General features: G+C 48.5%; 1 protein-coding gene across 1 annotated transcript in view; it reads left to right on the top strand.

Moving 5' to 3' along the window:
* Positions 1–12,886, top strand: part of MAVS (mitochondrial antiviral signaling protein) — a 33,562-nt gene that overhangs the window by 16,668 nt on the left and 4,008 nt on the right. The window contains exons 4-6 of the mRNA XM_060247415.1: positions 2,955–3,211; positions 7,107–8,013; positions 9,897–10,174. Of these exons, the coding sequence (XP_060103398.1) occupies positions 2,955–3,211; positions 7,107–8,013; positions 9,897–10,174 (1,442 nt within the window). The remainder of the gene's footprint in view (positions 1–2,954; positions 3,212–7,106; positions 8,014–9,896; positions 10,175–12,886) is intronic.

Raw genomic sequence — 12,886 nt, 5'->3', positions numbered from 1 at the left:
TTCGTCCAGCCCTGTTCATTCAGCTAGCTTTGTTCAGCTGCGGGTCTGGCACAGGAAGGAGGAATTTGCTGTCTCCTGGAAGATTCCATGGACACTGTCCAGGGACTGATTGGAGAACCCAAGAGGCCTGCAGTTTTCTATACTAGTAGTTAGTGAGAAGAAGGCTTCTCTCTCATGCTCTCTCTTTAGCCTTTCTCCTCTGTGCTGCCTGGAAGACATCTCTTATCATGCTTAAGGGCTCTTTACTTCCAGAGAGCCAGTTTGGTGTAGTGGTTAAGTGTGTGGACTCTTTATCTGGGAGAACCGGGTTTGATTCCCCACTCCTCCACTTGCAGCTGCTGGAATGGTCTTGGGTCAGCCATAACTCTCTTGCAGAACTGTTCTTGAAAGGGCAGCTTCTGTGAGAGCTCTCTCAGCCCCACCCACCTCACAGGGTGTCTGTTGTGGGGGGGAAGATATAGGAGATTGTAAGCCGCTCTGTGTCTCTGATTCAGAGAAGAGCAGGGTATAAATCTGCAGTCTTCTCCCTCCCTTCCCTCCCTCCCTCCTTTCCTTTCCTCTTCCTTCCTTCCGCCAGTTTGATGTACCGGTTAAGTGCATGGACTCTTATCAGGGAGAACCGGATTTGATTCCCCACTCCTCCACTTGCATTTGCTGGAATGGCCTTGGGTCAGCCATAGCTCTCACAGGAGTTGTCCTTGAAAGGGCTCTCTCAGCCCCACCCACCTCCCAGGGTGTCTGTTTTGGGGGAAGATAAAGGAGATTGTTAGCCGCTCTGAGTCTCTGATTCCAAGGGAAGGGCAGGGTATAAATCTACAGTCTTCTCCCTCCCTTCCCTTACCTCCCTCCTTTCCTTTCCTCTTCCTTCCTTCTGCCAGTGTGGTGTGGTGAAGTGTGTGGACTCTTATCAAGGAGAACTGGGTTTGATTCCCCACTCCTCCCCTTGCAGCTGCTGGAATGGCCTTGGGTCAGCCAGAGCTCTCTTATCTGGGAGAACCAGGTTTGATTCCTCACTCCTCCACTTGCAGCTGCAAGTGGAGGAGTGGGGAATCTCTCAGCCCCACCCACCTCCCAGGGTGTCTGTTTTGGGGGAAGATAAAGGAGATTGTGAGCCGCTCTGAGTCTCTGATTCCGAGAGAACAGCGGGGTATAAATCTGCAATTCTTCTTCTTCTTGTGTGCCTTGACCTGGATGACCCATGCAAGCCCAGTCCTGTCAGATCCGAGAAGCTACGCAGGGCCAGCTTCAGCTGGTATTTGGAAGGGTGACCTCCAAGGAATACCAGGGTCGTGACGCAGAGACAGGCAATGGCAGCCGCCTCTTATGTCTCTTGCCTTGAAACACAAGCCTAGCTCGCCCCCTAGTGGTGCATAATGCTAAAAGCGCTAGAACTTCTGGGTTCCAGACATCCTTGGGATCTCCTGGCCGAACGCAGCATGCTCGCCGCTGGCAGAATTCTCTCTGCTAGCTCAACGTTCAGCGACTGTTCATTGCATTGTCTTCGATGCAGTCCCGGAGGTAGGCTTCTTACCAACGTACCTTGGTCGAAACTGCAGTGACAAAGACCAGCCAAGAAACAAGATTCAACCTAGGCAGCTCCTCGGTTGATGTCGTCGTCGCAGTCCTTATGAAACCGGTCAGCCGCTGTTGCAGCTCTGGCGAAGGCTCAGGAGGATATTGCTGCAGCTTTGCTGTTATTCAGCGATCTGCTATAGAATGTCACCCGCTCAGTTTTTGCAGCATTGCGGACGCCTGTTTTGTAACCCTTCTGTACTTTAGGTGTCGTATAACGGGGGTCGCCAACCACTGGGCTGCAGACCAGTCCTGGTCTGTGGCCTGAGTATTGGTACTACCCAGGGCGGAGGTGCCATGCTTTCAGACTCTTCCGGGTATCAGGTAGGCTCGAAAGAGCAGCGTACATTAATGTGGAGACCGGGGAGGCCTGCTGAACGTCTCAACCTCTCAGTGGACCCGAAGCAAAATCACACTTGCGGGGTACCCGGGCACTACTATGAGACTTCCCTCTTTCAAAAACTAACCACCTCACAAGTTTGCGTCTGTCCAGTTTGGTGTAGTGGTTAAGTGTGTGGACTCTTATCTGGGAGAACCGGGTTTGATTCCCCACTCCTCCGCTTGCACCTGCTGGCATGGCCTTGGGTCAGCCAGAGCTCTCTTATCTGGGAGAACCGGGTTTGATTCCCCACTCCTCCACTTGCACCTGCTAGCATGGCCTTGGGTCAGCCAGAGCTCTGGCAGAGGTTGTCCTTGAAAGGGCAGCTGCTGTGAGAGCCCTCTCAGCCCCACCCACCTCACAGGGTGTCTGTTGTGGGGGAAGGAAGGTAAAGGAGATTGTGAGCCGCTCTGAGACTCTTCGGAGTCGAGGGCGGGATATAAATCCAATATCATCATCTACCTCACAGGGTGTCTGTTGTGGGGAGGAAGGGAAAGGAGATTGTGAGCCGCTCTGAGACTCTTTGGAGTGGAGGGCGGGATATAAATCCAATATCGTCATCTACCTCACAGGGTGTCTGTTGTGGGGAGGAAGGGAAAGGAGATTGTGAGCCGCTCTGAGACTCTTTGGAGTGGAGGGCGGGATATAAATCCAATATCTTCATCTACCTCACAGGGTGTCTGTTGTGGGGGAGGAAGGGAAAGGAGATTGTGAGCCGCTCTGAGACTCTTTGGAGTGGAGGGCGGGATATAAATCCAATATCGTCATCTACCTCACAGGGTGTCTGTTGTGGGGGAGGAAGGGAAAGGAGATTGTGAGCCGCTCTGAGACTCTTCGGAGTGGAGGGCGGGATATAAATCGAATATCTTCATCTCCCTCACAGGGTGTCTGTTGTGGGGGAGGAAGGGAATGGAGATTGTGAGCCGCTCTGAGACTCTTCGGAGTGGAGGGCGGAATATAAATCCAGTATCATCATCTTCTTCTTCTTTTTTTGCCTCCACAGCAAGACGTCCACCTGTCGCACAGTGCTCTCCGTCGCCAGCACCTGCTCCCGTGCGCTCCAGCACGCCCTCTTCTGATGACCCCCCACTTTCTCCTCCACGTAACCAGCCAAGACCAACCAGAGACCCCCTCCCCACATGTGCCAATGCCTTGCCATGTGCACACTCAGCATCCCTCCAAGATGTAGTGGATTACATGTCTCCGGTTCAAGAGTCTCCCGGTCCATCTGGGAGCAGTGAGTCAGCTTTAAAAGAAAAGGTGTGTTTGTCTTCCTTTGGCTTTGGGCTCTAGGGGAACTCAGCAGTTCAACTCATTACTATTTAGGGCCAATAATGTTGCATGGGCTACAAGCAGTGTCCGAGTGGTCAGCCACAGTCTCTGGCCACATACTCTGCGTTAGGTAAATGAGGTAAGGATGGGGTGGGAGAAGACAGGGGCTCGCTCTGGGTATTGCTAGGCAAGGCAGAGGAGAAGAGGTGGTGTGGAAGTAGGCAGGGGTGAGGCTTGGGTGGAAAGGTTTTGCTACAGAATTCAGCCTGGAGGATAGGGAACTAGACCTGGATTGTGTTTTAGAACATCAGAGAAGCCTTGTTGGATCAGGCCAATGGCCCATCCAGTCCAACACTCTGTGTCACAAGAACATAAGAGAAGCCCTTTTGGATCAGGCCAGCGGCCCATCCAGTCCAACACTCTGTGTCATATAAGAACATAAGAGACGCCATGTTGGATCAGGCCAGTGGCCCATCCAGTCCAACACGCTGTTTCACAAGAACATAAGAGAAGCCCTGTTGGATCAGGCCAATGGCCCATCCAGTCCAACACTCTGTGTCACATAAGAACATAATAGACGCCATGTTGGATCAGGCCAGTGTCCCATCCAGTCCAACACTCTGTGTCACAGAAGAACATAAGAGAAGCCATGTTGGATCAGGCCAATGGCCCATCCAGTCCAACACTCTGTGTCACATAAGAACATAAGAGAACATGTTGGATCAGGCCATTGGCCCATCCAGTCCAAAGCTCTGTCACATAAGAACATAAGAGGACATGTTGGATCAGGCCAATGGCCCATCCAGTCGAACACTCTGTGTCACGTAAGAACATAAGAGAAGCCATATTGGATCAGGCCAGTGGCCCATCCAGTCCAACACTCTGTGTCACATAAGAACATAAGAGAAGCCATGTTGGATCATCCAGTCCAACACTCTGTGTCACATAAGAACATGTGTCTTGGCCCATTTAGCTCTAAATCGTCAACTCTGACAGGGAACGAGGTTCTCAGACTCTCAGATAGAGAAAACCTTTCCTAGCATCTTCAACCGACCTTTTAAAGGGAGATATACGGATTCACGGAATGAATTGTCTTGGTCTGGGACTTTTCTACGCTAAGTGCATACGCTGTCACAGAGTTATTTCTCCTTCCCAGACTTTCAGAGGTGTCTGGGTCACCTTCTGTACAGGATGTGTCAAGGGTGGGCTTAACCTCACGGGCGTTTTATTTATTTATTCTTCATGTCATTCGATTTCTACCCTGCCCTCCCATAAGGCACACAAAAGCTCGTGCCCAGAATAAAACTTTGTTGTTAAAAAGGTGCTGCTGGACTCAAAAGCGGTTGAGTCCGTTTCGGTTTGATAGGACACCAAGGGTTGCGTGCATTTCAGGTTTTCGAAAAATCTGTTTGTTTGTTTGTTTTTCCCCCCCGTGGCTTTAAAATTTCCAGAAATGTTTCGCCTCTGATGCCAGGTGATGAGTTCAAGACGGCCATTGAGTTATCATAGAATCGTAAGAGTTGGAAGGGACCCCCGGGGGTCATCTAATACAACCTTTTGCACAATGCAGGGAACTCCCCAATCCCTTCCCCTGTATTCACAGAATCCTCATTGCTGTCAGATGGTCATCTTGGCCTCCTTGAAGGAGCCCATCCCAAACACCACTGAAAGGCAGGGGAGCAGCTGTAGTTCAACGATGGACCGTGTGTCTGCGTGCAGAAGTTCCCAGGTTCAGTTCAGGTGTTACATCTGTCCCCAGCATCTCAGTTTAAAACAAACTCGGCTAGCTAGCCCTGGGGAAGACCTTTCTCTGCCTGAGATTTGGATTTATATCCCGCCGTATACTGTGAATCTCAAGAGTCTCAGAGCAGTCACAATCTCCTCTACCTCCCCCCCCCCCCCCCACAACAAACACCCTGTGAGGTAGGTGGGGCTGATAGTGCTTTCATAGCAGCTGCCCTTTCAAGGACAGCTTCTATGAAAGCTATGGCTGACCCAAGGCCATCTCAGCAGCTGCAAGTGGAGGAGTGGGGAATCGAACCCGGTTCTCCCAGTTCCGCAGGGCCTGTAAGTCAACCCTCTTCCGGCTAGCTTACACCTAACTGCTTATATATTTAAATGCTAATTTAATTTTATGTCTTATTATCTGTTGTGAGCCGCCCTGAGCCACCTTTGTGGGAAGGGCGGGATATAAATAATAAATAAATAAATAAAATAAGAGTCCACGCACTTAACCACGACACCAAACTGGCTCTCTTTGAGACCCCAAAGAGCTGCTGCTGGATCAAAATAAGCAATATCAAGCTAGAACAGGGGTGTCGAACTCATTTGCTACGAGGGACGGATCTGACATAAATGAGGCCATGTTGGGCTGGGCCATGTATGTACCTATTTAAGATTAGGTAGCAAAGATACAGATTTGTATAAAGAACACAGACAAACGCAAATATATACATTTTTAAACTTAAAACATGCTTAAAACGTTAGCACGCATTGGTTTTAAATATGCTTTCTTTGTATCTCGCCCATGGGATCCAGGGAACTGGGCAAAGGAAGCTCTGGCGCTTTCCTTCCTTCCCCAGGGGACTGGAAGGAGGAGCCTCAGCCAGTAGAAGGAAGAGAGGCTTGGCTCAGTAGCTCCACTGTGCAGTTGAGGGAGCCTGGCGAAGCAAGCTATTCCTCCCCAAGGGAGGAGCCTCAGCCAATGGAGAAAATAGATGCTTTGCTCTGTAGCTCCTTTGCAATTGAGCAAGCCTGGCAAAGCAAGCTGTGATGCAGAAGGAAGCAAGAGAGAGGGAGAAGGAAGCAGATGACAGCCAGTTGCTCGGGGGCCTGATAGAAGCTCTCCGAGGGCCTGATTCAGCCCCCAAACTGCATGTCTGGCACCCCTGAGCTAGAAGGTTCCACTGTGCCGACACTCACGTTGTGATATTTGATCTTCTATGCATACAAAACGAATGATCGTCTCTGCACCGAGTAGTGATAATGCATTGTGAAAGTTCTATGGGGTTTGTTCCCGGCTCTCTTGAAAGCATTTGTGGGGGATCAAGTCTGTGCTGAATGCACAACAAGAGATCATGTGGGCATTCAGGACACCCAGTTTGGATTCCAGTATTCTCCGCTTTGAAGCAGGTATTGCCGCTACAGTGTAGTCTGCAGTTCATCTGCAATGGATGCCAGTCCTTAAATATTTAAAGTTGATGGGCTTAGGTAGCCGGTTCAAGGTTGACTCAGCTTTTCATCCTTCTGAGGTTGGTAAAAGGAGTCCCCAGCTTGCTGGGGGGGAAGTGTAGATGACTGGGGAAGGCAATGGCAAACCACCCCATTAAAAAGTCTGCTGTGAAAACGTTGTGAAAGCGACATCACCCCAGAGTCAGAAACGACTGGTGCTCGCACCGGGGACCTTTCCTTTTCCTATCCTCCTTCCTTGGAGGTTTTTCAACAGAGGCTAGATGGCCATCGTAGAGCCCCATGGCACAGAGTGGTAAAGCTGCAGTCCTAAGCTCTGCTCACGGATTGAGTTCGATCCTCAGCGGAAGCTGGGTTTTCAGGTAGCCGGCTCGAGGTTGATTCAGCTTTTCATCCTTCTGAGATCGGTAAAAGGAGTCCCCAGCTTTTTTGGCGGGGAAGTGTAGATGACTGGGGAAGGCAATGGCAAACCACCCCATAACAAAAAGTCTGCCAAGAAAACGTCATGATGTGACGTCTCCCCATGGGTCGGTAACGACCCGGTGCTTGCCCAGGGGACTACCTTGACCTTTTACCGTATCCGTTTATTTACTTGTCTTTTGGCCTTGTTGAGCCTCTGTTGAGGGTGCATATTGAGAACAAACTCAGTTGCCTCTTCTTAGTTATGTTATGGTCTCGATTTTTTCCCCCCCAGCCTTGCGGGAAAGACATGAAGAAGAAGGTATACACTCCGGATCAACGTAACAGAAATGCAGCAGCATCCGATGTCAGCTTAGAACCACAGCCCGAAAATCCGGCCAACGCCCAGATTGCATCTCCTAGCTTTCCGGTTCAACACCCGACGCCTCTCGGAGAGGAGTCCGAGATGGAAATGCAGAACTCCACACCTGTATCCTCAAGCTCTGATGCAGGTAATTTGGTACGGAACTGGGACGGTTTCCAGCCACGTCCTGTCTGTGTGGAAAATGGCTATTTTGGAAACCTGAGTCGATCAGTCGACAGTGGTCTGTCTCCAGCCCCAGAACTGGCCGTCTCTTCTGCCTCTACAGCTTCTAGCAATCAGCCCGAGGAGAATTCCTATTTGTCTTCTGACAGCTCCCCGTTGACTCCAAGAGGTCATGCTGGGGCACAGGTTAAAGAAGAGAAGATCCCACCCTTGTGGGATTGCCAGCGAGAAGATCGGCTAGATAATCCAGCCAACAGACCCGTCCTTCGGTTGGAAGTTGATGAAAAGCAGAAAGGTGCTCAGGACCAACGGGACAGTACCCGTAACGTCAATGCTGTCCCCTTGTTCCAGAAGGAAGACGATAGACATAGCTGGCAGGTGAACAGCAGGAGACTGGATTTCAGGAACCTACCCGATGATGCTAACCAGACAGGCAGTATACCTGCAAATCTGCAAAGAGGCAAGATGCTCCCGCCTTCCATTCCCAGTGAAACAGTGGCAGCCAGCTGCTTTGAGCAGGACTCTTCAAGAGGGTGTTCAGAAGACGTATCTCATGATCGCCGTCAGCGTTGTGAAGCTACTCCTGCTGGAGGCCAGCTCCCTGAAGGCTGTCAGGCTGTTCCCAAGGGAAATACGGTTGACCTAGAAACAAGGGGTAAGAGCCCTCTGCTAGAAAATTCAGTTAAAGGCCTTTCCTTTGCAGGAAGTAGGGGGAATGAAGCCCAGATGTTAAAAAAGACAAGGTCAAGGTAGTCCCCTTTGCAAGCACCGGTCTATGCTTGTAACCACCACCACCACCACTTCCTGTGGCAGTGAATTCCACACCTTTAATAATGACCATACTACATACCTGCTATACATATACATACATAAACACAGGGCTTTTTTTTTTTGCAGGAATTCTTTGGCATATTAGGCCACACCCCCTGATGTAGCCAGTCCTCCAAGAGCTTACAGGGCTCTTAGTAAAGGGCCTACTGTAAGCTCCAGGAGAATTGACTACATCAGGGGTGTGTGGCCTAATATGCAAAGGAGTTCCTGCCACAAAATAAAAAAGGTCAAGGTAGTCCCCTGTGCAAGCACCAGTCGCTTTCGACTCTGGGGTGACGTCGCTTTCACAACGTTTTCACGGCAGACTTTTTACGGGGTGGTTTGCCATTGCCTTCCCCAGTCATCTACGCTTTCCCCCCCAGCAAGCTGGGTATTCATTTTACCAACCTCGGAAGGATGGGAGGCTGAGTCAACCTGGAACCGGCTACGTGAACCCAGCTTCTGCCGGGATTGAACTCGGGTCGTGAGCAGAGCTTAGGACTGCAGTACTGCAGCTTTACCACTCTGCGCCATGGGGCTGATACCTTTTTTTTGGGAGGGTGGGGCTATAGAATTGGAACCCCTGGTCCAATCTTTCTGAAATTTGTGGGGGGGGGGGGGGGAGTTGAGGAGAGGCACCAGCAGTGTGCCTCTACTCGAACTGGGCTAAAACCAATAAAATGAATTTTAACAGGGAAAATATAAAGTTCTGCATTTAGGTAGGAAAAATCCAATGCATGGTTATAGGATGGGGGAGACTTGTCTTAGCAGTAGTATGTGCGAAAAGGATCTCGGGGTCTTAGCATGCCATACGCATCAACAATGTGATGTGGCTAAAAAGGCAAATGTCATTTTGGGCTGTATCAACAGACGTTTAGTGCCCAGATCACGTGAAGTAATGGTATTGCTTTACTGTGCTCTGGTAAGACCTCACCTGGGGTCTTTGTGTTCAGTTTTGGGCACCACATTGTAAGAAGGATATAGACAAGCTGGAACAGGTCCAGAGGAGGGTGACAAGGATGGTGAGGGGTCTGGAGACCAAGTCCTATGAAGCAAGGTTGAAGGAGCTGCTCCCTTCTCCCTGTATCTTGCTTCCTTCTGCATAACTGCACAATCAATCACACAGGAGCAACAGAGCCGCCCTGAGCCACTTCGGTGGGAAGGGCGGGATATAAATCGAAACTAAACTAAACCAAAACCTCTATTTTCTCCATTGGCTGAGGCTCCTCCCTTAGGGAGGAAGGGGGAAGGAATAGCTTGCTTTGCCAGGTTCTCTCAATTGCACAGCAGAGCTACTGAGCCAAGCCTCTCTTCCTTCTATTGGCTGAGGCTCCTCCCCCCCAGGCCCCTGGGGAAGGAAGGAAAGAGCCAGAGCTTCCTTTGCCCAGTTCCCTGGATCCCATGGGAGAGATACAAAGGAAGCATCTTTCAAACTAATGAATGCTAACGTTTTAAGCATGTTTTAAGTTTTTTTCAAATCTATAATCGGGTTTGTCTGTGTTCCTTATAAAAATTTATGTCTCTGCTATCTAATCTTAAATAGATACACACATGGCCCAGCCCAACCTGACATGGCCCGGCCCAACAAGGTCTCATTTATGTCAGATCCGGCTCTCACCCCTGCTTGAAGGTGCTGCTGGACTCTTGCTCGTTTCTACTGCCGCAGACAGACGAACACAGCTGTGCATCTTGACCTATCTACGTCACACGTGTCTTTTTTGTACACAGGGCCCTTCGCTCCGGGAGCTTCCCCAACCGCTTCTTCTCTTGGCCAGTCTCCGTCTGACGGTGGTCAGCTTCCCCAGAGATCCTTAGGAAAGGAGCGCTTTGGTCAGATCCCCGGCACCGTTCCTGTTGGCAGATTTCGACCTCCGCCTTCCGACGGCAGCTGTCCTTCCTCCACCAATGTGATCCCTCCCAGCTCACCTGTGGTTGTTTCAGCCGCTCTGAGTGATGGGTATCAGGAGGATCTTAAGCACCCTGTTCAAGAGATCGCCTCTGGGAAAGTAAGTTGCTGTGTCAGCTTTGGTAGTGGAACGTGCCAGCAATTCACCGCTGGCTTAATGGTGATCCTGCGGGGTTTTCAATGCCAAAACGTCCTCAGTGGTCTCCTGTCAGAGCCAGTTTGGTGCAGTGGTGAAGTACGCGGACTCTTATCTGGGAGAACTGGGTTTGATTCCTCACTCCTCCACTTGCACCTGCTGGAATGGCCTTGGGTCAGCCACAGCTCTGGCAGAGGTTGTCCTTGAAAGGGCAGACTCTTATCTGGGAGAACAGGGTTTGATTCCCCACTCCTCCACTTGCAGCCAGCTGGGCGACCCTGGGCCAGTCACACACACTTAGCCAGTTTGGTGTAGTGGTTAAGTGTGCAGCCATTAGAAAATCTAAGGACGTCATAGGGATTAAATTTAAGAGTTTGGAATATAAACTTGCTTTATACGCAGATGATCTATTGCTGTTTGTGTCGAACCCTGAGCATTCTATCCCAGCTGTAATGACAATAATTGACAATTTCGGTAAGTTAGCTGGGTATAAAATAAACTGGTCTAAATCTGAGCTGATGCCATTAGGGCGTGGAAGTTTAGATTATAGCTCTTTCCAGTTAGCAGTTACAACAGGGCAGGTGAAATATTTAGGCCTTTTTTTGCCCAACGATCTATCGCAGCTAGTTAAGATTAATTTAGATAGGGTATTAACCAATATAACGACAGATCTAGAAAGGTGGAAGGGCTTGACCCTGTCATTATGGGGGAAAATTAATACTTTAAAAATGTGCATATTTCCAAAATTAATTTATATTTTGAGAGGCATTCCTATTCTAATCCCTAAGAAATGGTTCAATAAAATCGATGGGATCCTATCTAAGTTTATTTGGGGCTCCAGTCGACCTAAGATCTCTATGCTTAAGCTTCAGAGAGAGGTGAAGGAAGGTGGTTTTGGGGTTCCGAACCTGTTATTATATCACAGAGCCCTTTTATTAGCTGCAGTTAAATGGTGGAATCTTGTCAGCTTGGATAACGCACCGACCTGGGCATCGCTTGAAGGCGCAATGATATTTCCATTGGAGGGATGCTATGCACTAGGTTCGACGTTCTCTGTGATAAAACATCCACTGAGATCAATTACTTCAGCTAGAAAAGTATGGGAGCTGACATTGAAACTGGTTAACGCTGACCCTTTCTCGCATGAAAAAGCCTCTTTGTGGGGCAATCCTTTAATTAAGATAGGCAATAAGCCGTTTTTTTGGCTTCGGTGGATGCACGCCGGTATTGCTTCTTTGGATCAGTTAAAAAATCAAGAGGATGAGTTTATTGCACACTATGAACTTCCAACTCAAATAACATCTTTACCATTATATCAGTGGAATTTTATGCAAATAAAACAAGCCTTGCGAACTGTGTTCGGGCCTGATGCGTTGGCGGCATCACAGTGCCCGCCATTGTTTGGTCAACTGTCTGAGGCATTTGAGCAGAAGAAATCCAATTTAGTGTTGTATAATATACTGAAGGAGATTACAATACCTGACCTATCTGCACTAAATCAAAAATGGAATCTAGAGGTTCAATGTCACGTGAACTTGGACCAATGGGAAGATTGTTGTAATAAAATTAGGAAGTCCACTCTGGACATCAGGTTGATAACTATACAACAGAAAGTATTGCATAGAGTTTATTGGACCCCACTTCGTATGTTTAAGAGAGCAATGCTATCCTCAGCAGAGTGTTGGAGATGTAAGAGCAGAGAGGCGAATCTCACACATATGCTATTTAATTGTGAGGTGATTCAGAATTTTTGGCAACAGGTGTTATTGAAAATAAAGGATACAATTAAACGTCAACTACCATGGCAAGATAGTCACTTAATACTAAACTTTTTTCCGAAAGAATGGAAATTAAAGAAGGGGCAAAAATTATGGTTAGGAAGGGCTCTGTTGATAGCAAAACGCCAAATTCTTAAACACTGGAAACAAAATGATGTAATTTCAATTCTTCTTTGGGAAGATGACTTATTGAAACTTGCAGCTTTTGAAAAAATATCGTTTTCTGGTCGTAGACAAATGTGTCGTTTTAATGAGATTTGGAGTCCATTTATGCAAACGATGAATGTTTAGCTGATTTGATTTGATATCGTTGTAAACTGTATCGCTTTACTTTTCTTGTATTCACTATATGAAAGTTAGGTTGATGTTCTTCTTTCTGATATCTATTAATGTTTAACTTGAGTAACTATTGTAATTTTATGCACTGGGGTTTCACATAAAATAAAAAAAAAAAAAGTGTGCAGACTCTTATCTGGGAGAACTGGGTTTGATTCCCCACTCCTCCACTTACAACTGCTAGAATGGCCTTGGGTCAGCCATAGCTCTCGTAGGAGTTGTCCTTGAAAGGGCAGCTGCTGTGAAAGCCCTCTCAGCCCCACCCACCTCACAGGGTGTAGGTTGATGTTCTTCATCAAAGACTCCTTAGTAAGCTGGAGAGTCATGGAGTAAAAGGACAGGTCCTCTTGTGGATCAAAAACTGGCTAATTAATAGGAAGCAGAGAGTGAGTATAAATGCACAGTCTTCGCAGTTGAGGACGGTAAGCAGTGGGGTGCCGCAGGGCTCAGTACTGGGTCCCATGCTCTTGAATTTGTTCATTAATGATTTGGAGTTGGGAGTAAGCAGTGAAGTGGCTAAGTTTGCAGATGACACTAAATTGTTCAGGGTGGTGAGAGCCAG

The sequence above is a fragment of the Heteronotia binoei genome, chromosome 9 (assembly GCF_032191835.1).
Source record: "Heteronotia binoei isolate CCM8104 ecotype False Entrance Well chromosome 9, APGP_CSIRO_Hbin_v1, whole genome shotgun sequence".
Taxonomy (NCBI): domain Eukaryota; kingdom Metazoa; phylum Chordata; class Lepidosauria; order Squamata; family Gekkonidae; genus Heteronotia; species Heteronotia binoei.
The sequence above is the reverse complement of the archived record's forward strand: the minus strand, read 5'-3'. Positions and strand labels throughout refer to the sequence as shown.